Genomic DNA, 27,218 nt, shown 5'->3' with positions numbered 1-27,218 from the left:
GCCACGTGTGTAGAGAGACAAAGACTCTCTAGACGCATGGTGACGTTGATTCTAACTGTGGAGGGGAAAACTGGCGGACCCGCAGAAAAATCCACGCGACCACGGGGAGAGACACGCAAACTCTTAAATATACAGCAGCAGGCGTCAGGGTCTGGATCGAACCCACGAACTTCCTGTAGACCTGGCGAGGTAGTTGACATCTCCTAGCCACCGTGATGATGATGAGAGAGACGCACATACCACGACCTCCGGTGTACCAGGCGAGGTAGTTAACATCTCCTAGACACCGTGATGATGATGAGAGAGACGCACACACAACGACCTCCTGTGTACCAGGCGAGGTAGTTAACATCTCCTAGCCACCGTGATGATGATGAGAGAGAGAGACACGCAGACTCTTAAATATACAGCAGCGGGCGTCAGGGTCAGGATCGCACCCACGACCTCCTGTGTACCAGGCGAGGTAGTTAACATCTCCTAGACATCGTGATGATGATGAGAGAGACGCACATACCACGACCTCCTGTGTACCAGGCGAGGTAGTTAACATCTCCTAGACACCATGATGATAATGAGAGAGATGCACACACAACGACCTCCTGTGTACCAGGCGAGGTAGTTAACATCTCCTAGCCACCGTGATGATGATGAGAGAGAGACACGCAAACTCCACATATACAGCAGCAGGCGTCAGGGTCAAGATCGCACCCACGACCTCCTGTATACCAGGCGAGGTAGTTAACATCTAGACACCGTGGTGATGATGAGAGAGACGCACACACCACGACCTCCTGTATACCAGGCGAGGTATTTAACATCTCCTAGACACCGTGATGATGATGAGAGAGACGCACACACCACGACCTCCTGTGTATCAGGCGAGGTAGTTAACATCTCCTAGCCACCGTGATGATGATGAGAGAGACGCACACACCACGACCTCCTGTGTACCAAGCGAGGTAGTTTACATCTCCTAGCCACCGTGATGATGATGAGAGAGACGCACACACCACGACCTCCTGTGTACCAAGCGAGGTAGTTAACATCTCCTAGCCACCATGATGATGAGAGAGACGCACACACCACGACCTCCTGTGTACCAGGCGAGGTAGTTAACATCTCCTAGCCACCGCGGCGTCCTCCTGCTGCCACGTTTTGCCACGCGGCTGAATCTGCGTGCCGCTTTTTTTGTCCCAAGGAGGTGAAGAGCGTCGCGTTCACCATCCCGCTGAGGACGGATCTGACCAAGGACGTGTCCATGGTCCAGCTGTCTCCGCTGAGGCACCTCAATATGGAATGCGGTGATGTCAAGGTAGGTTCTGCCATGGTGGCTAGGAGACGTTAATTGCCTCGCCTGGTATACAGGTGGTCGTGGGGTTCGATCCCGACCCTGACTCCTGCTGCTGTATATTTGGAGTTGCGTGTCTCTCTCTCATCATCACGGTGGCTTGGAGATGTTAACTACCTCGCCTGGTGTACAGGAGGTCGTGGGTTCGATCTCGACCCTGACGCCTGCTGTTGTATATTCGGAGTCTGCGTGTCTCTCTCTCTTTTACTGTGGTCTTGTGGATTTTTCCTCGGGCCCTCCGGTTTTTCCCTCCACACTGAGACTCGATGTGCGTTTAACAGTATTTGGCTGCTTTACATTTCCAAGTGATGAGCCCGCTTCGTTGAGCTGTCATTTGTGACAGCCAGATCGCTTCTGAAAAAGAGCAACGTAGCTGGGTGGGCCTCACTTGGTGAAATAAACAAAAAATGGTTTAAGTTTAGGCTGGGGTAGGCGCCGTGCGAATTTCAGCAGCGGTCACAGTAGGTGGGGTAAAGTGGTGGGTACCCCCACCTCTTCCGAAGATGTGTGGCCGGCGTGGGGTCAAGGGGATAAATATTTTCCCAGAGGGGCTCTGGGGGGGCGGGGGGTCTTTCCGTCAGCAGTGGTGTGAGTAAGACATTGCAGGGCTGCGCCTTTTTATCCTTTGTGCGTACGTACGTTGAACTCCTTTCGCGCCGTACGTTGCCAACCGCGCCCGTCCGAGTTGCGGTGGCAAGGACAACAAACTCAACACAAAGCACTTCTCAAGAAATTCGTTTGCCAATCTAGTGCTTGTGACGCGGCGGCGGTGGTGACGCGGCGGCGGTGGTGACGATTAGGTGGTGGTAACAACGATGCGGTGGTGGTGACGTGGCGGTGGTGGTGACGATTAGGTGGTGGTAACAACGATGCGGTGGTGGTGACGACGATGCGGTGGTGGTGACGTGGCGGTGGTGACGCGGTGGTGGTGGTGGTGACGACGATGCGGTGGTGGTGACGTGGCGGTGGTGACGCGGTGGTGGTGGTGGTGACGACGATGCGGTGGTGGTGACGACGTGGCGGTGGTGACGCGGTGGTGGTGATGGTGACGACGATGCGGTGGTGGTGACGACGTGGCGGTGGTGGTGACGACGATGCGGTGGTGGTGACGATGCGGTGGTGGTGACCACGATGCGGTGACGACGATGCGGTGGTGGTGACGCGGTGGTGGTAACGACGATGCGGTGGTGGTGACGATGCGGTGGTGACGACGTGGTGGTGGTGGTGACGCGGTGGTGGTGACGACGATGTGGTGGATGTGACGATGCGGTGGTGGCGAAGCGGCGGTGGTGGTGACGATGCGGTGGTGGTGACGACGATGCGGCGTGTGTTGTGCGCAGAAGTCTACAAGCTTGTACTTCGCCAAAGGAGGACGCGGGGCACGAACATCGCCCACCCAGACCAGGGCACCAACATCGCCCACCCAGACCAGGGCACCAACATCGCCCACCCAGACCAGGGCCCGGTTGCCCACCGCGGAAAACTCGTCCAGGTAGCGAACTCGGCGAGGTTGCTTCCGGGGTCCCACAACCTGTAGCCCGTTCCACTTCTGTTGAACTTCTTTAGAATCGTACGCAGCCAACCCGTGCCAACGGGAGGTGCGGAGGGGGGAAGGATGGCAAATGCGGCAGGCTGGTGGCAGCGCAGTGCTGACGCTGCTGCCTCGCGCATCAAGGAGGCACCTGGGTTCGCTTCCCAACTCCCGACGCCTCTCTGTGTGGAGTTTGTGCGTTCTCCCCCTGTTCCGCGTGTCTTCCCTCCTAATGTCCTGGCATACGCTGGACAATAGGCATGTACGTTATCGTCCAACTGGCTCGTCATTCTTTGGCCACTCCACCAACTCTCCAGTGAAAGTTCTCCAAAATCCGGCAAAATGTTGGGACTGTGGTCTTGGGGGTATGGAGGCTGAACGGAGTTATTTATTTATTTACATTCATGTTTCCCTGCGATCATTTTGTATCTTGTCACGTGCATTTTTTTTCTTGTTATTTATGTACTCATTTTTATTTATTTATTTGCCAAGCAGTGGGTGTAATTTTTTTTGTGGGATGCAATTGCATGAATGGCGCGATATAAAATGAAATGATTATTACGAACGGTGAGTAAAACAGCCATTATTATTATTAATAACTGAGTTGGCCACAACATCCCAACACAGGACCACAGGGCGCTGGCAGTTGTTTGTTGGCTCCGGTTCTGGCCGCCTTGCCGCCCATCCGTCAGCGGTTGACGCGGCAAACCTCGCAGCTGTTACAAATGAAACGGCGGCCGTTGTGGTGTCGCCGCGGTTCGCGCTACGCCGCGCCACGAACCCGAGTTCGATTCCCGCTCGCGGCCACCAACAGCGATGGCGATTATCTTGAACCGGCCCCGGGGGCCCTCCCCTAGGTCGGCTCGGCGTCAAATGAGTTCCCGGTGCGGTGTGTAGTAAACATCGCCCACGGTGGGGGGCACAAAGACGGCCGGGCGCGGTGTCGGCCACCCGCGCCCCCCCCCCCTCGCGCGCGCGTGCGCCGCACCGGCCTTCCTTTTGCAGGTGCTACCCGCAAGACGGCACGTGCCTTGGCGGCGGCGGTGTTAAGGCTGCACGGGGGAGGGGGGGGGACGGCGGTCGTTTGTCTCTTGTCTCTTGTCGTGCCGCTGAACCGTTTGGCCTAGGGAGCGGCCGCGCATGCTCCGCAGCAGCCCTCAGGCCTCGGCCGCGGCGGCCGGCACGGTGGTGGGAGGGCGCTGGTTCCTGCACGCCAACGCCCAGAGCGAGGAGACACTTCAACGGTGAGCGGACGGAGCCGGGCGGCTCCGACGTGCATTTACCCGTTGTTCGTTGTTGCGGTGCCGGCGCCGGCGCCAGCGTGCCGTGGCTGCTGCTGCTGCTACCAGGCCGCTGTGTTTTGCGGAGGGGCGGAGCGGGGAGGGGGGGCGGTGTAGGGTGCGGGAGTTTCGAAGTTGGTGAACGTGTGTATTTATTTCCGTGTGTTGAAAGAATTCTAGTGTCGTCACGTATAGTAGTTTAGTGTACAATGAAGCGTATTGCGTCTGCGTCGTGTATAGTGTAATGTATTGTAGTGTATAGCGTAGTGTGTAGTGTAGTGTGTACAGTGAGGGAAACAAGTATTTGATCCTCTGCTGATTTTGTACGTTTGCCCACTGACAAAGAAATGATCAGTCACTGTATATGGAGTACCTTTGTATTTGTTATGAGTGCGAGTTGAGTGATTTATATCCAAGTGTGTGTGTTGTGTGTGATATGATTGCGCCAGTGGATTGATTGTTACGAGTGTGTGTGTGTTGTGAGTGTGTGTTACGAGTGTGTGTTACGAGTGTGTGAGCAGAATGTTTGTTACGAGCGAGTGTGTGTTACGAGTGTGTGTTATGAGTGTGTGAGCCGAGTGTTTGTTATGAGCGAGTGTGTGTTACGAGTGTGTGTGTTACGAGTGTGTGAGCAGAGCGTTATGAGTGTGTGTTACGAGTGAGTGTGTGTTACGAGTGTGTGTGTTACGAGTGTGTGAGCAGAGTGTTACGAGTGAGTGTGTGTTACGAGTGAGTGTGTGTTACGAGTGAGTGTGTGTTACGAGTGAGTGTGTGTTACGAGTGAGTGTGTGTTACGAGTGAGTGTGTGTTACGAGTGAGTGTGTGTTACGAGTGAGTGTGTGTTACGAGTGAGTGTGTGTTACGAGTGAGTGTGTGTTACGAGTGAGTGTGTGTTACGAGTGAGTGTGTGTTACGAGTGTGTGAGCAGAGTGTTACGAGTGAGTGTGTGTTACGAGTGAGTGTGTTTTACGAGTGAGTGTGTGTTACGAGTGTGTGAGCAGAGTGTTACGAGTGAGTGTGTGTTACGAGTGTGTGTGTTACGAGTGTGTGAGCAGAGTGTTACGAGTGAGTGTGTGTTACGAGTGAGTGTGTGTTACGAGTGAGTGTGTGTTACGAGTGAGTGTGTGTTACGAGAGAGTGTGTGTTACGAGTGAGTGTGTGTTACGAGTGAGTGTGTGTTACGAGTGAGTGTGTGTTACGAGTGAGTGTGTGTTACAAGTGAGTGTGTGTTACGAGTGAGTGTGTGTTACGAGTGAGTGTGTGTTACGAGTGAGTGTGTGTTACGAGTGAGTGTGTGTTACGAGTGAGTGTGTGTTACGAGTGAGTGTGTGTTACGAGTGAGTGTGTGTTACGAGTGAGTGTGTGTTACGAGTGAGTGTGTGTTACGAGTGAGTGTGTGTTACGAGTGAGTGTGTGTTACGAGTGAGTGTGTGAGCAGAGTGTTACGAGTGAGTGTGCAGAGTGTTACGAGTGAGTGTGTGCAGAGTGTTACGAGTGAGTGTGTGTTACGAGTGTGTGTTACGAGTGTGTGAGCAGAGTGTTACGAGTGAGTGTGTGTTACGAGTGAGTGTGTGTTACGAGTGAGTGTGTGTTACGAGTGAGTGTGTGTTACGAGTGAGTGTGTGTTACGAGTGAGTGTGTGTTACGAGTGAGTGTGTGTTACGAGTGTGTGAGCAGAGCGTAATGAGCATGCGTGGTGAGAGACGCGAATAAGAACCCCGCCGCCCCGCCGTGTTTCTCTAACAGCAAGGATGACGACCCCACTGGGAGGACGCAGCTGTACCCGGTGGTGGTGCTCGGAGTCAAGGAAAGACTCGGCAATGGCAGCGACTCCGTGACCCGGGTGACCTCCGTTGCTCCAGCAGGTACTGCGCTCAAGCGCGTGTGAACAACAGCGAGCTCGCTCTCTCGGCAGCGCGGAAGCGGAGGCCGGCCCCGGCCTGAAATTCGAACGCGTCCGAAGATGCCGTCGGTTCTCGGCTGTCTGATTTGGCATCGGTTTGTGTTTTTGTGCACCGTTTTTGGATTTCTTCCGCGATACGGTTGTTCGCCGCGCTCCCGATTTCTGTTCGGCTGCTGCTGCTGTTCTCGTCGTCGCCGGTGCTCCGATTGCAGTTTGCGTTGCCGCTCTGCCCGTTTCGATGCCATCGCTCGAGTCTAGTTTTATGGTGCCAGGTCTCAGGCCCTCTGAGCTATGTAGCTTCTTTTTCAGAAGTGACCTGGCCACAAATGATGGCTCTATACAGTGGCTCATCTCGTGGAAATTGATAGCAGCCAAATACCTGAAACGTGTGATGTTGATTCTAAATGTGGAGGGAAAAAACCGGAGGACCAAATCTACAGCAGCAGCAGCAGCAGGCCTCATGCTCGGGGTCCAACCCACGACCTCCTGCATACCAGGCGAGGTAGTTAACATCTCACTCTTGCAAACGAGATTCCCCCCCCCCCCCCAACCTCCTCCTCCCCCACTCTCTCCTGGGCCCCGTGACTTCTCGCCTGCTGCAACAAAAATAAACCTGACGAAACTTCTGACGCCCTTGCGTGCGTCTTCCCCCCACCCCACCCACCCCTCCGCCCCCCACCCCACCCACCCCTCCGCCCCCCCCCCCGCCCTCGTGCGTGCAGACGACGCCCTGGACGCCGCCGCCGCCAGCGTGGAGAAGGCGTCCGAGTTTTGCCGCAAGGTGATTTTCAAGCGGGGCGGCAGGGACGTGACGGCGGGGGGCGTGCTGCTCTCCCCCGGCACGCCCACGGAGCCGGCATCCGCCAGCGTCACCGCTCACCGCTCGGCGGTGAGAGGGACGCGCCGCCCCTTGCCCCTTGCCCCTTGCCCCCTTGCCCCCTTGCCCCTTGCCCCTTGCCCCTTGCCCCCTTGCCCCTTGCCCCTTGCCCCTTGCCCCGCGCTCCGCGCTCCGTGCTCCGTGCTGCACTGTGAACTAGCGCCAGTTGCTCCTGCGCCATGTGTGAGTGTGTGTGTGTACGTTGAACTTCTTTCGCGCCGTACGTAGCCAACCGCGCTAATCTGAGGTGTGGGTGGGGGGGTGGTAGAAGGGCAACAAACTAAGGACGAAAAGCAGTGCAAAGCTCCCAGTGGCTTTTATAGAGCCATAGACAACCCAGAGACCCATAGAGAACCCACCGAGACCCATAGAGAACCCACCGAGACCCATAGAGAACCCACCGAGACCCATAGAGAACCCACCGAGACCCATAGAGAACCCACCGAGACCCATAGAGAACCCACCGAGACCCATAGAGAACCCACCGAGACCCATAGAGAACCCACCGAGACCCATAGAGAACCCACCGAGACCCATAGAGAACCCACCGAGACCCATAGAGAACCCACCGAGACCCATAGAGAACCCACCGAGACCCATAGAGAACCCACCGAGACCCATAGAGAACCCACCGAGACCCATAGAGAACCCACCGAGACCCATAGAGAACCCACCGAGACCCATAGAGAACCCACCGAGACCCATAGAGAACCCACCGAGACCCATAGAGAACCCACCGAGACCCATAGAGAACCCACCGAGACCCATAGAGAACCCACCGAGACCCATAGAGAACCCACCGAGACCCATAGAGAACCCACCGAGACCCATAGAGAACCCACCGAGACCCATAGAGAACCCACCGAGACCCATAGAGAACCCACCGAGACCCATAGAGAACCCACCGAGACCCATAGAGAACCCACCGAGACCCATAGAGAACCCACCGAGACCCATAGAGAACCCACCGAGACCCATAGAGAACCCACCGAGACCCATAGAGAACCCACCGAGACCCATAGAGAACCCACCGAGACCCATAGAGAACCCACCGAGACCCATAGAGAACCCACCGAGACCCATAGAGAACCCACCGAGACCCATAGAGAACCCACCGAGACCCATAGAGAACCCACCGAGACCCATAGAGAACCCACCGAGACCCATAGAGAACCCACCGAGACCCATAGAGAACCCACCGAGACCCATAGAGAACCCACCGAGACCCATAGAGAACCCACCGAGACCCATAGAGAACCCACCGAGACCCATAGAGAACCCACCGAGACCCATAGAGAACCCACCGAGACCCATAGAGAACCCACCGAGACCCATAGAGAACCCACCGAGACCCATAGAGAACCCACCGAGACCCATAGAGAACCCACCGAGACCCATAGAGAACCCACCGAGACCCATAGAGAACCCACCGAGACCCATAGAGAACCCACCGAGACCCATAGAGAACCCACCGAGACCCATAGAGAACCCACCGAGACCCATAGAGAACCCACCGAGACCCATAGAGAACCCACCGAGACCCATAGAGAACCCACCGAGACCCATAGAGAACCCACCGAGACCCATAGAGAACCCACCGAGACCCATAGAGAACCCACCGAGACCCATAGAGAACCCACCGAGACCCATAGAGAACCCACCGAGACCCATAGAGAACCCACCGAGACCCATAGAGAACCCACCGAGACCCATAGAGAACCCACCGAGACCCATAGAGAACCCACCGAGACCCATAGAGAACCCACCGAGACCCATAGAGAACCCACCGAGACCCATAGAGAACCCACCGAGACCCATAGAGAACCCACCGAGACCCATAGAGAACCCACCGAGACCCATAGAGAACCCACCGAGACCCATAGAGAACCCACCGAGACCCATAGAGAACCCACCGAGACCCATAGAGAACCCACCGAGACCCATAGAGAACCCACCGAGACCCATAGAGAACCCACCGAGACCCATAGAGAACCCACCGAGACCCATAGAGAACCCACCGAGACCCATAGAGAACCCACCGAGACCCATAGAGAACCCACCGAGACCCATAGAGAACCCACCGAGACCCATAGAGAACCCACCGAGACCCATAGAGAACCCACCGAGACCCATAGAGAACCCACCGAGACCCATAGAGAACCCACCGAGACCCATAGAGAACCCACCGAGACCCATAGAGAACCCACCGAGACCCATAGAGAACCCACCGAGACCCATAGAGAACCCACCGAGACCCATAGAGAACCCACCGAGACCCATAGAGAACCCACCGAGACCCATAGAGAACCCACCGAGACCCATAGAGAACCCACCGAGACCCATAGAGAACCCACCGAGACCCATAGAGAACCCACCGAGACCCATAGAGAACCCACCGAGACCCATAGAGAACCCACCGAGACCCATAGAGAACCCACCGAGACCCATAGAGAACCCACCGAGACCCATAGAGAACCCACCGAGACCCATAGAGAACCCACCGAGACCCATAGAGAACCCACCGAGACCCATAGAGAACCCACCGAGACCCATAGAGAACCCACCGAGACCCATAGAGAACCCACCGAGACCCATAGAGAACCCACCGAGACCCATAGAGAACCCACCGAGACCCATAGAGAACCCACCGAGACCCATAGAGAACCCACCGAGACCCATAGAGAACCCACCGAGACCCATAGAGAACCCACCGAGACCCATAGAGAACCCACCGAGACCCATAGAGAACCCACCGAGACCCATAGAGAACCCACCGAGACCCATAGAGAACCCACCGAGACCCATAGAGAACCCACCGAGACCCATAGAGAACCCACCGAGACCCATAGAGAACCCACCGAGACCCATAGAGAACCCACCGAGACCCATAGAGAACCCACCGAGACCCATAGAGAACCCACCGAGACCCATAGAGAACCCACCGAGACCCATAGAGAACCCACCGAGACCCATAGAGAACCCACCGAGACCCATAGAGAACCCACCGAGACCCATAGAGAACCCACCGAGACCCATAGAGAACCCACCGAGACCCATAGAGAACCCACCGAGACCCATAGAGAACCCACCGAGACCCATAGAGAACCCACCGAGACCCATAGAGAACCCACCGAGACCCATAGAGAACCCACCGAGACCCATAGAGAACCCACCGAGACCCATAGAGAACCCACCGAGACCCATAGAGAACCCACCGAGACCCATAGAGAACCCACCGAGACCCATAGAGAACCCACCGAGACCCATAGAGAACCCACCGAGACCCATAGAGAACCCACCGAGACCCATAGAGAACCCACCGAGACCCATAGAGAACCCACCGAGACCCATAGAGAACCCACCGAGACCCATAGAGAACCCACCGAGACCCATAGAGAACCCACCGAGACCCATAGAGAACCCACCGAGACCCATAGAGAACCCACCGAGACCCATAGAGAACCCACCGAGACCCATAGAGAACCCACCGAGACCCATAGAGAACCCACCGAGACCCATAGAGAACCCACCGAGACCCATAGAGAACCCACCGAGACCCATAGAGAACCCACCGAGACCCATAGAGAACCCACCGAGACCCATAGAGAACCCACCGAGACCCATAGAGAACCCACCGAGACCCATAGAGAACCCACCGAGACCCATAGAGAACCCACCGAGACCCATAGAGAACCCACCGAGACCCATAGAGAACCCACCGAGACCCATAGAGAACCCACCGAGACCCATAGAGAACCCACCGAGACCCATAGAGAACCCACCGAGACCCATAGAGAACCCACCGAGACCCATAGAGAACCCACCGAGACCCATAGAGAACCCACCGAGACCCATAGAGAACCCACCGAGACCCATAGAGAACCCACCGAGACCCATAGAGAACCCACCGAGACCCATAGAGAACCCACCGAGACCCATAGAGAACCCACCGAGACCCATAGAGAACCCACCGAGACCCATAGAGAACCCACCGAGACCCATAGAGAACCCACAGAGACCCATAGAGAACCCACCGAGACCCATAGAGAACCCACCGAGACCCATAGAGAACCCACCGAGACCCATAGAGAACCCACGAGACCCATAGAGAACCCACCGAGACCCATAGAGAACCCACCGAGACCCATAGAGAACCCACCGAGACCCATAGAGAACCCACCGAGACCCATAGAGAACCCACCGAGACCCATAGAGAACCCACCGAGACCCATAGAGAACCCACCGAGACCCATAGAGAACCCACCGAGACCCATAGAGAACCCACCGAGACCCATAGAGAACCCACCGAGACCCATAGAGAACCCACCGAGACCCATAGAGAACCCACCGAGACCCATAGAGAACCCACCGAGACCCATAGAGAACCCACCGAGACCCATAGAGAACCCACCGAGACCCATAGAGAACCCACCGAGACCCATAGAGAACCCACCGAGACCCATAGAGAACCCACCGAGACCCATAGAGAACCCACCGAGACCCATAGAGAACCCACCGAGACCCATAGAGAACCCACCGAGACCCATAGAGAACCCACCGAGACCCATAGAGAACCCACCGAGACCCATAGAGAACCCACCGAGACCCATAGAGAACCCACCGAGACCCATAGAGAACCCACCGAGACCCATAGAGAACCCACCGAGACCCATAGAGAACCCACCGAGACCCATAGAGAACCCACCGAGACCCATAGAGAACCCACCGAGACCCATAGAGAACCCACCGAGACCCATAGAGAACCCACCGAGACCCATAGAGAACCCACCGAGACCCATAGAGAACCCACCGAGACCCATAGAGAACCCACCGAGACCCATAGAGAACCCACCGAGACCCATAGAGAACCCACCGAGACCCATAGAGAACCCACCGAGACCCATAGAGAACCCACCGAGACCCATAGAGAACCCACCGAGACCCATAGAGAACCCACCGAGACCCATAGAGAACCCACCGAGACCCATAGAGAACCCACCGAGACCCATAGAGAACCCACCGAGACCCATAGAGAACCCACCGAGACCCATAGAGAACCCACCGAGACCCATAGAGAACCCACCGAGACCCATAGAGAACCCACCGAGACCCATAGAGAACCCACCGAGACCCATAGAGAACCCACCGAGACCCATAGAGAACCCACCGAGACCCATAGAGAACCCACCGAGACCCATAGAGAACCCACCGAGACCCATAGAGAACCCACCGAGACCCATAGAGAACCCAGAGACCCATAGAGAACCCACCGAGACCCATAGAGAACCCACCGAGACCCATAGAGAACCCACCGAGACCCATAGAGAACCCACCGAGACCCATAGAGAACCCACCGAGACCCATAGAGAACCCACCGAGACCCATAGAGAACCCACCGAGACCCATAGAGAACCCACCGAGACCCATAGAGAACCCACCGAGACCCATAGAGAACCCACCGAGACCCATAGAGAACCCACCGAGACCCATAGAGAACCCACCGAGACCCATAGAGAACCCACCGAGACCCATAGAGAACCCACCGAGACCCATAGAGAACCCACCGAGACCCATAGAGAACCCACCGAGACCCATAGAGAACCCACCGAGACCCATAGAGAACCCACCGAGACCCATAGAGAACCCACCGAGACCCATAGAGAACCCACCGAGACCCATAGAGAACCCACCGAGACCCATAGAGAACCCACCGAGACCCATAGAGAACCCACCGAGACCCATAGAGAACCCACCGAGACCCATAGAGAACCCACCGAGACCCATAGAGAACCCACCGAGACCCATAGAGAACCCACCGAGACCCATAGAGAACCCACCGAGACCCATAGAGAACCCACCGAGACCCATAGAGAACCCACCGAGACCCATAGAGAACCCACCGAGACCCATAGAGAACCCACCGAGACCCATAGAGAACCCACCGAGACCCATAGAGAACCCACCGAGACCCATAGAGAACCCACCGAGACCCATAGAGAACCCACCGAGACCCATAGAGAACCCACCGAGACCCATAGAGAACCCACCGAGACCCATAGAGAACCCACCGAGACCCATAGAGAACCCACCGAGACCCATAGAGAACCCACCGAGACCCATAGAGAACCCACCGAGACCCATAGAGAACCCACCGAGACCCATAGAGAACCCACCGAGACCCATAGAGAACCCACCGAGACCCATAGAGAACCCACCGAGACCCATAGAGAACCCACCGAGACCCATAGAGAACCCACCGAGACCCATAGAGAACCCACCGAGACCCATAGAGAACCCACCGAGACCCATAGAGAACCCACCGAGACCCATAGAGAACCCACCGAGACCCATAGAGAACCCACCGAGACCCATAGAGAACCCACCGAGACCCATAGAGAACCCACCGAGACCCATAGAGAACCCACCGAGACCCATAGAGAACCCACCGAGACCCATAGAGAACCCACCGAGACCCATAGAGAACCCACCGAGACCCATAGAGAACCCACCGAGACCCATAGAGAACCCACCGAGACCCATAGAGAACCCACCGAGACCCATAGAGAACCCACCGAGACCCATAGAGAACCCACCGAGACCCATAGAGAACCCACCGAGACCCATAGAGAACCCACCGAGACCCATAGAGAACCCACCGAGACCCATAGAGAACCCACCGAGACCCATAGAGAACCCACCGAGACCCATAGAGAACCCACCGAGACCCATAGAGAACCCACCGAGACCCATAGAGAACCCACCGAGACCCATAGAGAACCCACCGAGACCCATAGAGAACCCACCGAGACCCATAGAGAACCCACCGAGACCCATAGAGAACCCACCGAGACCCATAGAGAACCCACCGAGACCCATAGAGAACCCACCGAGACCCATAGAGAACCCACCGAGACCCATAGAGAACCCACCGAGACCCATAGAGAACCCACCGAGACCCATAGAGAACCCACCGAGACCCATAGAGAACCCACCGAGACCCATAGAGAACCCACCGAGACCCATAGAGAACCCACCGAGACCCATAGAGAACCCACCGAGACCCATAGAGAACCCACCGAGACCCATAGAGAACCCACCGAGACCCATAGAGAACCCACCGAGACCCATAGAGAACCCACCGAGACCCATAGAGAACCCACCGAGACCCATAGAGAACCCACCGAGACCCATAGAGAACCCACCGAGACCCATAGAGAACCCACCGAGACCCATAGAGAACCCACCGAGACCCATAGAGAACCCACCGAGACCCATAGAGAACCCACCGAGACCCATAGAGAACCCACCGAGACCCATAGAGAACCCACCGAGACCCATAGAGAACCCACCGAGACCCATAGAGAACCCACCGAGACCCATAGAGAACCCACCGAGACCCATAGAGAACCCACCGAGACCCATAGAGAACCCACCGAGACCCATAGAGAACCCACCGAGACCCATAGAGAACCCACCGAGACCCATAGAGAACCCACCGAGACCCATAGAGAACCCACCGAGACCCATAGAGAACCCACCGAGACCCATAGAGAACCCACCGAGACCCATAGAGAACCCACCGAGACCCATAGAGAACCCACCGAGACCCATAGAGAACCCACCGAGACCCATAGAGAACCCACCGAGACCCATAGAGAACCCACCGAGACCCATAGAGAACCCACCGAGACCCATAGAGAACCCACCGAGACCCATAGAGAACCCACCGAGACCCATAGAGAACCCACCGCCGAGACCCATAGAGAACCCACCGAGACCCATAGAGAACCCACCGAGACCCATAGAGAACCCACCGAGACCCATAGAGAACCCACCGAGACCCATAGAGAACCCACCGAGACCCATAGAGAACCCACCGAGACCCATAGAGAACCCACCGAGACCCATAGAGAACCCACCGAGACCCATAGAGAACCCACCGAGACCCATAGAGAACCCACCGAGACCCATAGAGAACCCACCGAGACCCATAGAGAACCCACCGAGACCCATAGAGAACCCACCGAGACCCATAGAGAACCCACCGAGACCCATAGAGAACCCACCGAGACCCATAGAGAACCCACCGAGACCCATAGAGAACCCACCGAGACCCATAGAGAACCCACCGAGACCCATAGAGAACCCACCGAGACCCATAGAGAACCCACCGAGACCCATAGAGAACCCACCGAGACCCATAGAGAACCCACCGAGACCCATAGAGAACCCACCGAGACCCATAGAGAACCCACCGAGACCCATAGAGAACCCACCGAGACCCATAGAGAACCCACCGAGACCCATAGAGAACCCACCGAGACCCATAGAGAACCCACCGAGACCCATAGAGAACCCACCGAGACCCATAGAGAACCCACCGAGACCCATAGAGAACCCACCGAGACCCATAGAGAACCCACCGAGACCCATAGAGAACCCACCGAGACCCATAGAGAACCCACCGAGACCCATAGAGAACCCACCGAGACCCATAGAGAACCCACCGAGACCCATAGAGAACCCACCGAGACCCATAGAGAACCCACCGAGACCCATAGAGAACCCACCGAGACCCATAGAGAACCCACCGAGACCCATAGAGAACCCACCGAGACCCATAGAGAACCCACCGAGACCCATAGAGAACCCACCGAGACCCATAGAGAACCCACCGAGACCCATAGAGAACCCACCGAGACCCATAGAGAACCCACCGAGACCCATAGAGAACCCACCGAGACCCATAGAGAACCCACCGAGACCCATAGAGAACCCACCGAGACCCATAGAGAACCCACCGAGACCCATAGAGAACCCACCGAGACCCATAGAGAACCCACCGAGACCCATAGAGAACCCACCGAGACCCATAGAGAACCCACCGAGACCCATAGAGAACCCACCGAGACCCATAGAGAACCCACCGAGACCCATAGAGAACCCACCGAGACCCATAGAGAACCCACCGAGACCCATAGAGAACCCACCGAGACCCATAGAGAACCCACCGAGACCCATAGAGAACCCACCGAGACCCATAGAGAACCCACCGAGACCCATAGAGAACCCACCGAGACCCATAGAGAACCCACCGAGACCCATAGAGAACCCACCGAGACCCATAGAGAACCCACCGAGACCCATAGAGAACCCACCGAGACCCATAGAGAACCCACCGAGACCCATAGAGAACCCACCGAGACCCATAGAGAACCCACCGAGACCCATAGAGAACCCACCGAGACCCATAGAGAACCCACCGAGACCCATAGAGAACCCACCGAGACCCATAGAGAACCCACCGAGACCCATAGAGAACCCACCGAGACCCATAGAGAACCCACCGAGACCCATAGAGAACCCACCGAGACCCATAGAGAACCCACCGAGACCCATAGAGAACCCACCGAGACCCATAGAGAACCCACCGAGACCCATAGAGAACCCACCGAGACCCATAGAGAACCCACCGAGACCCATAGAGAACCCACCGAGACCCATAGAGAACCCACCGAGACCCATAGAGAACCCACCGAGACCCATAGAGAACCCACCGAGACCCATAGAGAACCCACCGAGACCCATAGAGAACCCACCGAGACCCATAGAGAACCCACCGAGACCCATAGAGAACCCACCGAGACCCATAGAGAACCCACCGAGACCCATAGAGAACCCACCGAGACCCATAGAGAACCCACCGAGACCCATAGAGAACCCACCGAGACCCATAGAGAACCCACCGAGACCCATAGAGAACCCACCGAGACCCATAGAGAACCCACCGAGACCCATAGAGAACCCACCGAGACCCATAGAGAACCCACCGAGACCCATAGAGAACCCACCGAGACCCATAGAGAACCCACCGAGACCCATAGAGAACCCACCGAGACCCATAGAGAACCCACCGAGACCCATAGAGAACCCACCGAGACCCATAGAGAACCCACCGAGACCCATAGAGAACCCACCGAGACCCATAGAGAACCCACCGAGACCCATAGAGAACCCACCGAGACCCATAGAGAACCCACCGAGACCCATAGAGAACCCACCGAGACCCATAGAGAACCCACCGAGACCCATAGAGAACCCACCGAGACCCATAGAGAACCCACCGAGACCCATAGAGAACCCACCGAGACCCATAGAGAACCCACCGAGACCCATAGAGAACCCACCGAGACCCATAGAGAACCCACCGAGACCCATAGAGACCCACACTCATGTCCATGTACGTATCGAACCGTAGAGAACCCACCGAGACCCATAGAGAACCCACCGGGACCCATAGAGACCCACACTCATGTCCATGTACGTATCGAACCGTAGAGAACCCACCGAGACCCATAGAGAACCCACCGAGACCCATAGAGACCCACACTCATGTGCATGTACGTATCGAACCGTAGAGACCCTACCGAGACCCATAGAGACCCACACTCACGTGCATGTACGTATCGAACCGTAGAGAACCCACCGAGACCCATAGAGACCCACACTCATGTGCATGTACGTATCGAACCGTAGAGAACCTACCGGGACCCATAGAGACCCACACTCGTGTGTATGTACGTAGGCATATGCTGAACTTCTTTCGCACCGTGCGCAGCCGACAATGGCGGCAGTGCCGTCAAGGGGCTCGATGCCAATGTCGAGGAGAGAGTTTGTGTGGTCCTCCCTCGGCCTCCGTTGAAGGAGCGCAGATGACAGTGGTGTTTACTGTGTGGTTCTGTAGTGTTGGAAGCATGGCCACAATCACACTACTGTGGCTTGTCTTTAACGTATCTCTATGAGTCTGTGTCTCTGAGTCTCTGTGTGTCTCAGTTGGTTTACTATGCGGTCCATCGTTTGCATTGCTTGGCCACAATTGCGTTACTGTGGCTTGTGATTAATGTATCTGTGTTTCTGTGTCTCTATGAGTATCTATGTAACTCTATAGGTCTCTGTTTCTCTATGTGTCTCTGTGTGTCTCAATGGGTGCGAGATTGGTTTCTCCGTGTGTCCGTGTGCGACGAGGTGGTGGACCGTGCGTGACGAGGTCGTGGACCGTGTGTGACGAGGTCGTGGACCTTGTGTGACGAGGTCGTGGACCTTGTCTCAACAAGGTCGTGGACCTTGTTGAGACGAGGTCGTGGACCGTGTGTGACGAGGTCGTGGACCTTGTTGAGACGAGGTCGTGGACCGTGCGTGACGAGGTCGTGGACCGTGTGTGACGAGGTCGTGGACCTTGTGTGACGAGGTCGTGGACCTTGTCTCAACAAGGTCGTGGACCTTGTTGAGACGAGGTCGTGGACCGTGTGTGACGAGGTCGTGGACCTTGTTGAGACGAGGTCGTGGACCGTGCGTGACGAGGTCGTGGACCGTGTGTGACGAGGTCGTGGACCTTGTGTGACGAGGTCGTGGACCTTGTCTCAACAAGGTCGTGGACCTTGTTGAGACGAGGTCGTGGACCGTGTGTGACGAGGTCGTGGACCTTGTTGAGACGAGGTCGTGGACCGTGCGTGACGAGGTCGTGGACCGTGTGTGACGAGGTCGTGGACCTTGTGTGACGAGGTCGTGGACCGTGCGTGACGAGGTCATGGACCTTGTGTGACGAGGTCGTGGACCGTGTGTGACGAGGTCGTGGACCTTGTGTGACGAGGTCGTGGACCTTGTTGAGACGAGGTCGTGGACCTTGTGTGACGAGGTCGTGGACCTTGTTGAGACGAGGTCGTGGACCGTGTGTGACGAGGTCGTGGACCGTGTGTGACGAGGTCGTGGACCGTGTGTGACGAGGTCGTGGACCGTGTGTGACGAGGTCGTGGACCGTGTGTGACGAGGTCGTGGACCTTGTTGAGACGAGGTCGTGGACCGTGTGTGACGAGGTCGTGGACCTTGTGTGACGAGGTCGTGGACCGTGCGTGACGAGGTCGTGGACAGTGCGTGACGAGGTCGTGGACAGTGTGTGACGAGGTCGTGGACAGTGTGTGACGAGGTCGTGGACCGTGTGTGACGAGGTCGTGGACAGTGTGTGACGAGGTCGTGGACAGTGTGTGACGAGGTCGTGGACAGTGTGTGACGAGGTCGTGGACCGTGCGTGACGAGGTCGTGGACCTTGTTGAGACGAGGTCGTGGACCGTGTGTGACGAGGTCGTGGACCGTGCGTGACGAGGTCACGGACCGTGTGTGACAAGGTCGTGGACCGTGCGTGACGAGGTTGTGGACCGTGCGTGACGAGGTCGTGCACCTTGTGTGACGAGGTCGTGGACCGTGTGTGACGAGGTCGTGGACCGTGCGTGACGAGGTCGTGGACCTTGTGTGACGAGGTCGTGGACCGTGTGTGACGAGGTGGTGGACCGTGCGTGACGAGGTCGTGGACCTTGTTGAGACGAGGTCGCCGGACCTTGTTGAGACGAGGTCGCGGACCGTGCGTGACGAGGTCGTGGACCGTGCGTGACGAGGTCGCGGACCTTGTGTGACGAGGCCGTGGACCGTGCGTGACGAGGTCGTGGACCGTGCGTGACGAGGTCGTGGACCGTGTGTGACGAGGTCGTGGACCTTGTTGAGACGAGGTCGCCGGACCTTGTTGAGACGAGGTCGCGGACCGTGTGTGACGAGGTCGTGGACCGTGCGTGACGAGGTCGTGGACCGTGCGTGACGAGGTCACTACAGTATATTAATGCGCTCGCTCTCTCGCTCTCTCAGCTGCGCCCGCCTCTCGACGGCGCTGACAAACAGTTCTGGGCGGTGTGCAACAACTGTGGCAAGAAGAGCGAGGACCTCACGACCTGCGACTCATGCCACAAGGTGATCCCCGACACGGCGCGCAAGCGGCTCAAGGAAGCGGCCGAGGGCGGCGGTGGAACCGGCGGCGGCGGCGGCGGCGGCGCCATCGGTCCTGGCGGGTCGGGGAGCGGCACGTCCAGCAACTACCAGCACCTGACGGCGATCGGCAAGAGGTCGCCGCTGCTGCTGACGCTGAGCCTGCGGGCGCAGAATGCGTACAGGTCCCCGGAGGAGCGCCTGCAGGCCGTAGAGGTCGGTGGACAACCTCCTGGCCCTTGGGAAACCAGAATGGCCCGTTGTGAGCCGACGTTGTGGCGATTTCGGGAGAATATGGCCGGCTTGCTCGTGCGGTCATGACCGCGGTTGCACTGTGGTTGTGACGGTGGTTGTGGTGTAGTAGTGACAGGTTGTACTGTGGTTGTGACTGTGGTTGTGGTGTAGTTGTGACTGGTTGTGACTGTGGTTGTGGTGTAGTTGTGACTGGTTGCCCTGTGGTTGTGACTGTGGTTGTGGTGTAGTTGTGACAGGTTGTACTGTAGTAGTGACTGTGGTTGTGGTGTAGTTGTGACTGGTTGTGACTGTGGTTGTGGTCTAGTAGTGACTGGTTGCACTGTGGTTGTGACTGTGGTTGTGGTGTAGTTGTGACAGGTTGCCCTGTGGTCGTGACTGTAGTTGTGGTGTAGTTGTGACTGGTTGCCCTGTGGTTGTGACTGTGGTTGTGGTGTAGTTGTGACAGGTTGTACTGTGGTTGTGACTGTGGTTGTGGTGTAGTTGTGACAGGTTGTACTGTGGTCGTGACTGTGGTTGTGGTGTAGTTGTGACAGGTTGCACTGTGGTTGTGGTGTAGTTGTGACAGGTTGTACTGTGGTTGTGACTGTGGTTGTGGTGTAGTTGTGACAGGTTGCACTGTGGTCGTGACTGTGGCTGTGGTGTAGTTGTGACAGGTTGCACTGTGGTTGTGGTGTAGTTGTGACAGGTTGCACTGTGGTCGTGACTGTGGTTGTGGTGTAGTTGCGACTCGTTGCCCTGTGGTCGTGACTGTGGTTGTGGTGTAGTTGTGGCTGGTTGTGACTGTGGTTGTGGTGTAGTTGTGGCTGGTTGTGACTGTGGTTGTGTTGTAGTTGTGACTGGTTGTACTGTGGTTGTGACTGTGGTTGTGGTGTAGTTGTGACAGGTTGCACTGTGGTTGTGACTGTGGTTGTGGTGTAGTTGTGACAGGTTGCACTGTGGTTGTGACTGTGGTTGTGGTGTAGTTGTGACAGGTTGCCCTGTGGTCGTGACTGTGGTTGTGTTGTAGTTGTGACTGGTTGCCCTGTGGTTGTGACTGTGGTTGTGGTGTAGTTGTGACAGGTTGTACTGTGGTTGTGACTGTGGTTGTGGTGTAGTTGTGACTGGTTGCACTGTGGTCGTGACTGTGGTTGTGGTGTAGTTGTGACTGGTTGCACTGTGGTCGTGACTATGGTTGTGGTGTAGTTGTGACTGGTTGTGGTCTAGTTGTGACAGGTTGCACTGTGGTCGCGCGTGCAGTCGGAACTGGTTGCGCGCGCGCTTACGAATTGGCCGCTCACGAACGGCACTCGCCCCGACGTCCTGCAGAAGCTACGAGGGGGGGTATCTTTGTCTGTGCTTGCGAGTGCAGTCGGCTGCCATGAGGCTGAGATCGACCGACGGCAGCGGAGTACCGTCGCTGTCGCCGCTGGGCAGCCCCGACCACATCAGACTCGCCGGCAGCGGCAGCAGCAGCACCTCCCCTCGTGTGTCCGCGCGGGGCAGGGGGAGGGGGAGAGGTCGTGGATTACGGAAGCTGCAGCTGCCCACGGAGCCGAGTGAGTGACCTCTGGGCGAGCCTCGTGACCTTCGGTGCCTGATAGTTGAGTCGCAAGCGACGTGTTTACAATCGCGGGGTGCAAATCCCCGGTGAGTCGGACTCCGGATAGCCGGGCCTTGTGAACAAAAAGAACACCCGTCTGTGAAATAAAGTCGACTCTTGATTATCTGCGTGCGGATTGTCCAATTTTCGGATGAACCCGCGCACCTGAGATTTTGACGTAAATTTATAACTCTGAAATTCACGTTAAAAATCATTCATACATTGTTATTCTTGGAAATGTTTGTTACAAGTCACGTGCTTAAATCGAACATATATGTTGCTCCGGTGAATTTAACATCCACGTGATCGCTCCTCCAGTACAGTAGTTGCAATATCTTTACAACAGTTGGCGGAATTTTATTGATGTTGATTGGCGTGGCTCTGTTGGTGTCCACTTAGTGGGTCGAGTGTTCTGCGCGGGAACAGGAAAGTTGTTATCAATGAGCACACGCATCCATCGGTCGATCGTTAGTTTTTGGAATAGAGATTCGCCGAAAATTTATATTTTTAGATTTTACGCGATTTTGAATTATCCGCGGTCGTCCTCCCCTTCATTAGTGCAGATAATCGTGAGTGTACTGTACTTGAAATGCAAAAACGATAGCAGCAGTAATATAACATGGGACTTTTTTTGCCAGAATCAAAGTATGAAAAATAATAATAGGTTTCACCCTTTGTGGCACGAAAACAATAGGTCCTAGATTTGAAGCTTTCGTGACTGCAAGGATTCATACTCTTTGGTTTTATTCGGTAAAGCCACGTAGGTAAAATAAAACAAAATAAAAGAAAATAATTAAATCACGACGTTTCGGAGGCAACACAAGCTTCCGTCTTCAGGTGGAAAAGTCAACGCAGAATATCTGTGTCAGGAGCACAGTTCAGAGACGAGCGGGATTATATACAGGTTAAGGGAGGGGGGAGGAGTCAGTAAGGGGGCGTGGGTGGGTGGGAGGGCTGGGTTAAGCAGCCTTTTGATAGGCTGCTGCGGGTAACAACCACTTGGCACTGCACGGGGGGGGAGTATTGGGTATAATGTACTAGGCTACAAACTTTACATTTGCCACGTGGCTAGCTCCCATACTGTACACAATGTAAAACGTATGAAAATAGACTTTTGTATTTTTGGGGGGGGGGTGGGTAATGACCGTGAAGTGTGTGGCGTCAACCCGCATACAGAACTGGCGAGAATCGATATCTGGTGAGCGTTTGTGGGGTCGATTAAACGGGAATAGGCCGATTCTAAAGAAATCTACAACCTTCGATTCCTTTGGTAAAGTCACGTAGAATGGAAATAAAATAATAAAAATAAAACAATAAAAGAAAATTTTCACGACGTTTCTGCCGCAACACAAGTAGCCTTCTTCAGGTGAAGGAACAGAACTGTCGGGACGACAGCGCTTCAATGAACACTGCTAAGCTTGGCAGCGTATTTTAAGCTGGGTGGGAGGAGCAGAGCGCCTTGACAAAGGAGTTTACATATCAAACAGGAGAATTTAGCATTGAAATAGCTGTGTTAAAGTGTTGGATTAGCAGGGTGTTAAAGTCATAAATTAGCATGTAACTGGGAGATTAGCATGATGTTAATGTGAGGGATTAGCATGTAACTGGTCACGGAAGTAGCTATGTTAAAGTCAGAGTTTACATATCAACAGAGGCATTTAGTATATTGACGCTAAAGGACTGCAACTACACAACTATCATACAATAAGCCGATGTGAAAGAACTAAGTATAAACTACATCAATATAATAAATGTACTCAATATATTCTTCAATAAGTTGAGCTATTAACATAAAGTAACTGGGTATACACTACATGATAATGAAAACCACATAGTAAACTGATAAAAAACTAAAATATAAACTACATCAATGTTATCAATAAACTCAGTATAAATTTCGATTTAAAGCTTTCGTGACTGCAAGGATTCATCTTCTTTGGTTCTTTCGGTAAAGTCACGTAGAATGAGAATAAAATGATAAATTGATAAAATAACACAATAAAATTCTCACGACGTTTCGGCCACAACACAAGCGGCCTTCATCAGGTGAAGGGACGAGACTGTCTGGAGGACAGCGCTGGAGCCAGCACAGCCAAGCTCAGACCGCGACCTTTAAGCTGTCTGAGAAGAAACAGAGCGCCTTGACAAAGGAATTAGCATAGAATTTAGCATTGAAATAGCTGAGTGATTAGCTTGTGACTGGTCACAGAAATGGCTATGTTAAAGTCAAAGCATACACATCCGCAGAGGCACCTAGTACAAATCAAACAGGAGAATTTAGCACTGAAATAACTGAGGGATTAGCTTGTGACTGGTATGGTTTTACAACATGGAGTATAACAGCGCCTCGCAGCTGTGACGAATTGGCACGTTCTGTTTACGTGACAACCCTTGCTCGTTGGCTGTGTCGGGTGGTGGCGGGTTTTAACGACACATTTATATATTTATACGCGATCTAACCCAACAAAAAAACCTTTTATGGATGATATTGGTTGCGAAAACCTACTACGTGTTAAACTAATATATAAGCATAATAATAGTTTCTCCCTCCCTCGCTCGCTCGCTCCCTCCCCTCGCGCCCTCCCTCCCCTCGCTCCCTTCCTCCCCTCCCTCCCCTCCCCTCCCTCCCCTCCCTCCCCTCCCTCCCCTCCCCTCCCTCCCCTCCCTCCCCTCCCTCCCCTCGCTCCCTCCCTCCCCTCCCTCCCCTCCCCTCCCTCCCCTCGCTCCCTCCCTCCCCTCCCCTCCCTCCCCTCGCTCCCTCCCTCCCCCCCCTCGCTTCCTCCCTCCCCTCCCTCCCCTCCCTCCCCTCCCTCCCCTCGCTCCCTCCCTCCCCTCCCTCCCCTCCCTCCCCTCCCTCCCTCGCTCCCTCCCTCCCCTCCCTCCCCTCCCCTCCCCTCCCTCCCCTCGCTCCCTCCCTCCCCTCCCTCCCCTCCCTCCCCTCCCTCCCCTCTCCTCGCTCCCTCCCCTCGCTCCCTCCGCTCCCTCCCCTCCCTCCCCTCCCCTCCCTCCCCTCCCTCCCCTCCCCTCCCTCCCCTCCCTCCCCTCCCTCCCCTCCCTCCCCTCGCTCCCTCCCTCCCCCCCCACGCTCCCTCCTCTCGCTCCCCTCCCTCCCCTCGCTTCCTCCCCTCCCTCCCCTCCCTCCCCTCCAGTCGTGCTGTCGAGTGACGATGAGGACGAGGAGACTCGGAGCTCCGGCCTCACCGCCCTGACCATGACGCCGCTCTCGGTGTCTGAGGTCGACACTGGCTGGTGTGCTACCCCCACCAGCACCACCAGTGCGGCCAACTCCTCGGTCAGCGCTTCCCCCATCGCCACGTCCACCACCGGCGGCACGCCCAGGGGAACCACGAGTCCCGTGGTCGGCCGCCGCAGCATCAGAGGTGAGCAGTGGCAGTCAACGGTGGCTAGGAGATGTTAACTACCTCGCCAGGTATGCAGAAGGTTGTCGGTTCTATCCCGACCCTGATGCCTGCTGCTGTATATTTGGAGTTTGCGTGTCTCTCTCTCTCTCTCATCATCATCACGGTGGCTAGGAGATGTTAACTACCTCGCCTGGTACACAGGAGGTCGTGGGTTTGATCCCGACCCTGACGCCTGCTGCTGTATATTTGGAGTTTGCGTGTCTCTCTCATCATCATCATCACGGTGGCTAGGAAATGTTAACTTCCCCGCCTGGTGTACAGGAGGTCGTGGGTTCGATCCCGACCCTGACGCCTGCTGCTGCTGTATATTTGGAGTCTGCGTGTCTCTCTCTCCGTGGTCGCGTGGATTCTTCTCCGGGTCCTCCGGTTTTTCCCACCACATTTAGAATCGACGTCACGCATTTCGAGTATTTGGCTGCTATAAATTTCCACGCGACAAGCCACTTGGTCGAGCTGTCACTTGTGGACAGGTCGCTTTTGAAAAAGAACTACGTAGCTCAGTGGGGCCTTACCCGGTAAAATAAAAACATATAGTTAGTTAACGAGGCTGTCCTGTGGATAAGACTTCGCCCTCGCCATGGGAATGAGGAATTTCCACGGCTGGCTCAGCAGGGTGGAAAACAGGAGATGACCACGAATGCCTCCAAGTACTCGCATAGCTGGCAACCCGTACGGTTTACCCGTTTTCTCGGGCAGGGAAATTGCGTTTTTTCAGGTCCGTGCAGCATACAGCCGTTTCAATACGGGCAAAAAAAACACATTTTTTTTGCGTCTTTGTTTTTGTTTGTCACCTGTGATGGGACTTTGTCGGAGACCTCTAAGGGCACGGGGTCACCAATAAGGTCGAATTCGGTCTGTAATAAGGTAGGCGCTGATAAGGGGTTGACAGGTTTGGACTCGTGAGCAGCAGGAAATCATTCTGACGTTCACCGCGGTTTCCTGTTTTCTCTGGCGTGCCGTTGGTGGTGGGGAGATTTGATCTCTCTTGCCTGCTCCGCAGGAATTCGTGGGCTCGATCCGAAGCCCTGATGAGGCCTCTTATATGTTTGGAGTCCGCTTTGTTCTCTATCTCCTCTCTCTCTCTCTCTCTCCATGGGTGGTCTTGTGGATCGTTCTCCGGGCACCTCTGGTGATTTCCCTCCTCCAAATTGAGAATCAGCTCGAGTCTCGATTGTTTGGCTCCCACGTGTGTGATTGTGATATCGGCCACTTTGCCGAGCTAAGATCACGTTGTGGCCAGGTCGCCTCTGAAAAAATAGCTGATCCCTCGGTGGGCTCGAGTTCGTGGATGATAGAATCATCGAGTAAAATAGAGCAGCAGACTTCGACGTCGGCATCGAGCTCCTGAGCGCACACACCTTGTCAGCATACTCGAGAGCAGATATGTAGAACGAAACATTTACAATAACAAAAAATACACGTCCCGCATCGACGGTTAGTCCACACAAAACGACCGTTTGCAAAAAAACAAGCCCGTGGTAAATAATTAAAGGATTGTGAAAAGTAACTCGCGTCCGACAGACCGGCCCTTCCGTCTGTCCGGCTCTCCGTCCGTCCTACCGGCTGATGGACCATCTGTCCAACCTACCGATGGTCCATCAGCCGTCCGTCCGACCATCGGACTGTCCGTCCGACCGACCGACCGACGGACAATCCATCCGTCCGACCGACCAGCCGGCCATCCGTCGGACTGTCCGTCCATCCGACCGTCCGTCCGTCCGTCCACCCGACCGTCCGTCCGTCCGTCCGACCATCTGTCCGAACGACCTTCCGACCGACCATCCGTCCCCGTCCCCGTAGAGCCGAGCGACCGTCGCGAGACCTCGTCGCCCGTCTCGGGCCCGTGCTCGGCCGACGAGCGTCCCGCGCTGCCGAGCGACGAAGCGGCGTCGGTGGACGAACGGCCCGCCGCCGGCGACCAGCCCGCGGGAGGAGACAACGATGACGACTTTGGGAACCTCTTCCAGCTGTCGACCAAGTCCACCATGAGCATTAAGGCCAGGATGAAGAACAAGGTGGGAGAGCTCCGCCCCGCTGGGCCCGCGAGGACCTGGCTCGCCGGAATGTATAAATATATACGATTAGACATTAAACACTTTTCCCCGTTCCGATGACGCCTGCAAGTTGCAGGGCGGGTGTCCCCCCGTTCACCGCCGAATCTCAGGACGCGCCAGCGGCTCGCCGTCAAGTTTTGTTCGGGGAGTCGTAGCGTC

The 27,218-nt window shown here is 55.8% G+C and overlaps 1 protein-coding gene across 2 annotated transcripts in view; it reads left to right on the top strand.

The window, feature by feature from the left end:
* LOC116955529 (uncharacterized) overlaps window positions 1-27,218 on the top strand; it is a 49,562-nt gene that overhangs the window by 3,164 nt on the left and 19,180 nt on the right. Inside the window, exons 4-12 of one of the 2 annotated variants that reach the window (XM_076053237.1) lie at window positions 1,199-1,312; window positions 2,689-2,840; window positions 4,007-4,123; window positions 5,906-6,024; window positions 6,785-6,843; window positions 19,633-19,965; window positions 21,353-21,539; window positions 24,733-24,963; window positions 26,806-27,020. In XM_076053237.1, the coding sequence (XP_075909352.1) occupies window positions 1,199-1,312; window positions 2,689-2,840; window positions 4,007-4,123; window positions 5,906-6,024; window positions 6,785-6,843; window positions 19,633-19,965; window positions 21,353-21,539; window positions 24,733-24,963; window positions 26,806-27,020 (1,527 nt within the window). Of the gene's footprint in view, window positions 1-1,198; window positions 1,313-2,688; window positions 2,841-4,006; window positions 4,124-5,905; window positions 6,025-6,784; window positions 6,952-19,632; window positions 19,966-21,352; window positions 21,540-24,732; window positions 24,964-26,805; window positions 27,021-27,218 lie in introns of both variants that reach the window. The other variant, XM_076053236.1, reaches the window with a different exon arrangement.

The sequence above is a fragment of the Petromyzon marinus genome, chromosome 60, assembly GCF_048934315.1.
Source record: "Petromyzon marinus isolate PM22_M1 ecotype Great Lakes invasive population chromosome 60, UKy_Petmar_22M1.pri1.0, whole genome shotgun sequence".
Lineage (NCBI taxonomy): Eukaryota > Metazoa > Chordata > Hyperoartia > Petromyzontiformes > Petromyzontidae > Petromyzon > Petromyzon marinus.
This window is presented reverse-complemented; position numbering and strand designations above follow the sequence as displayed.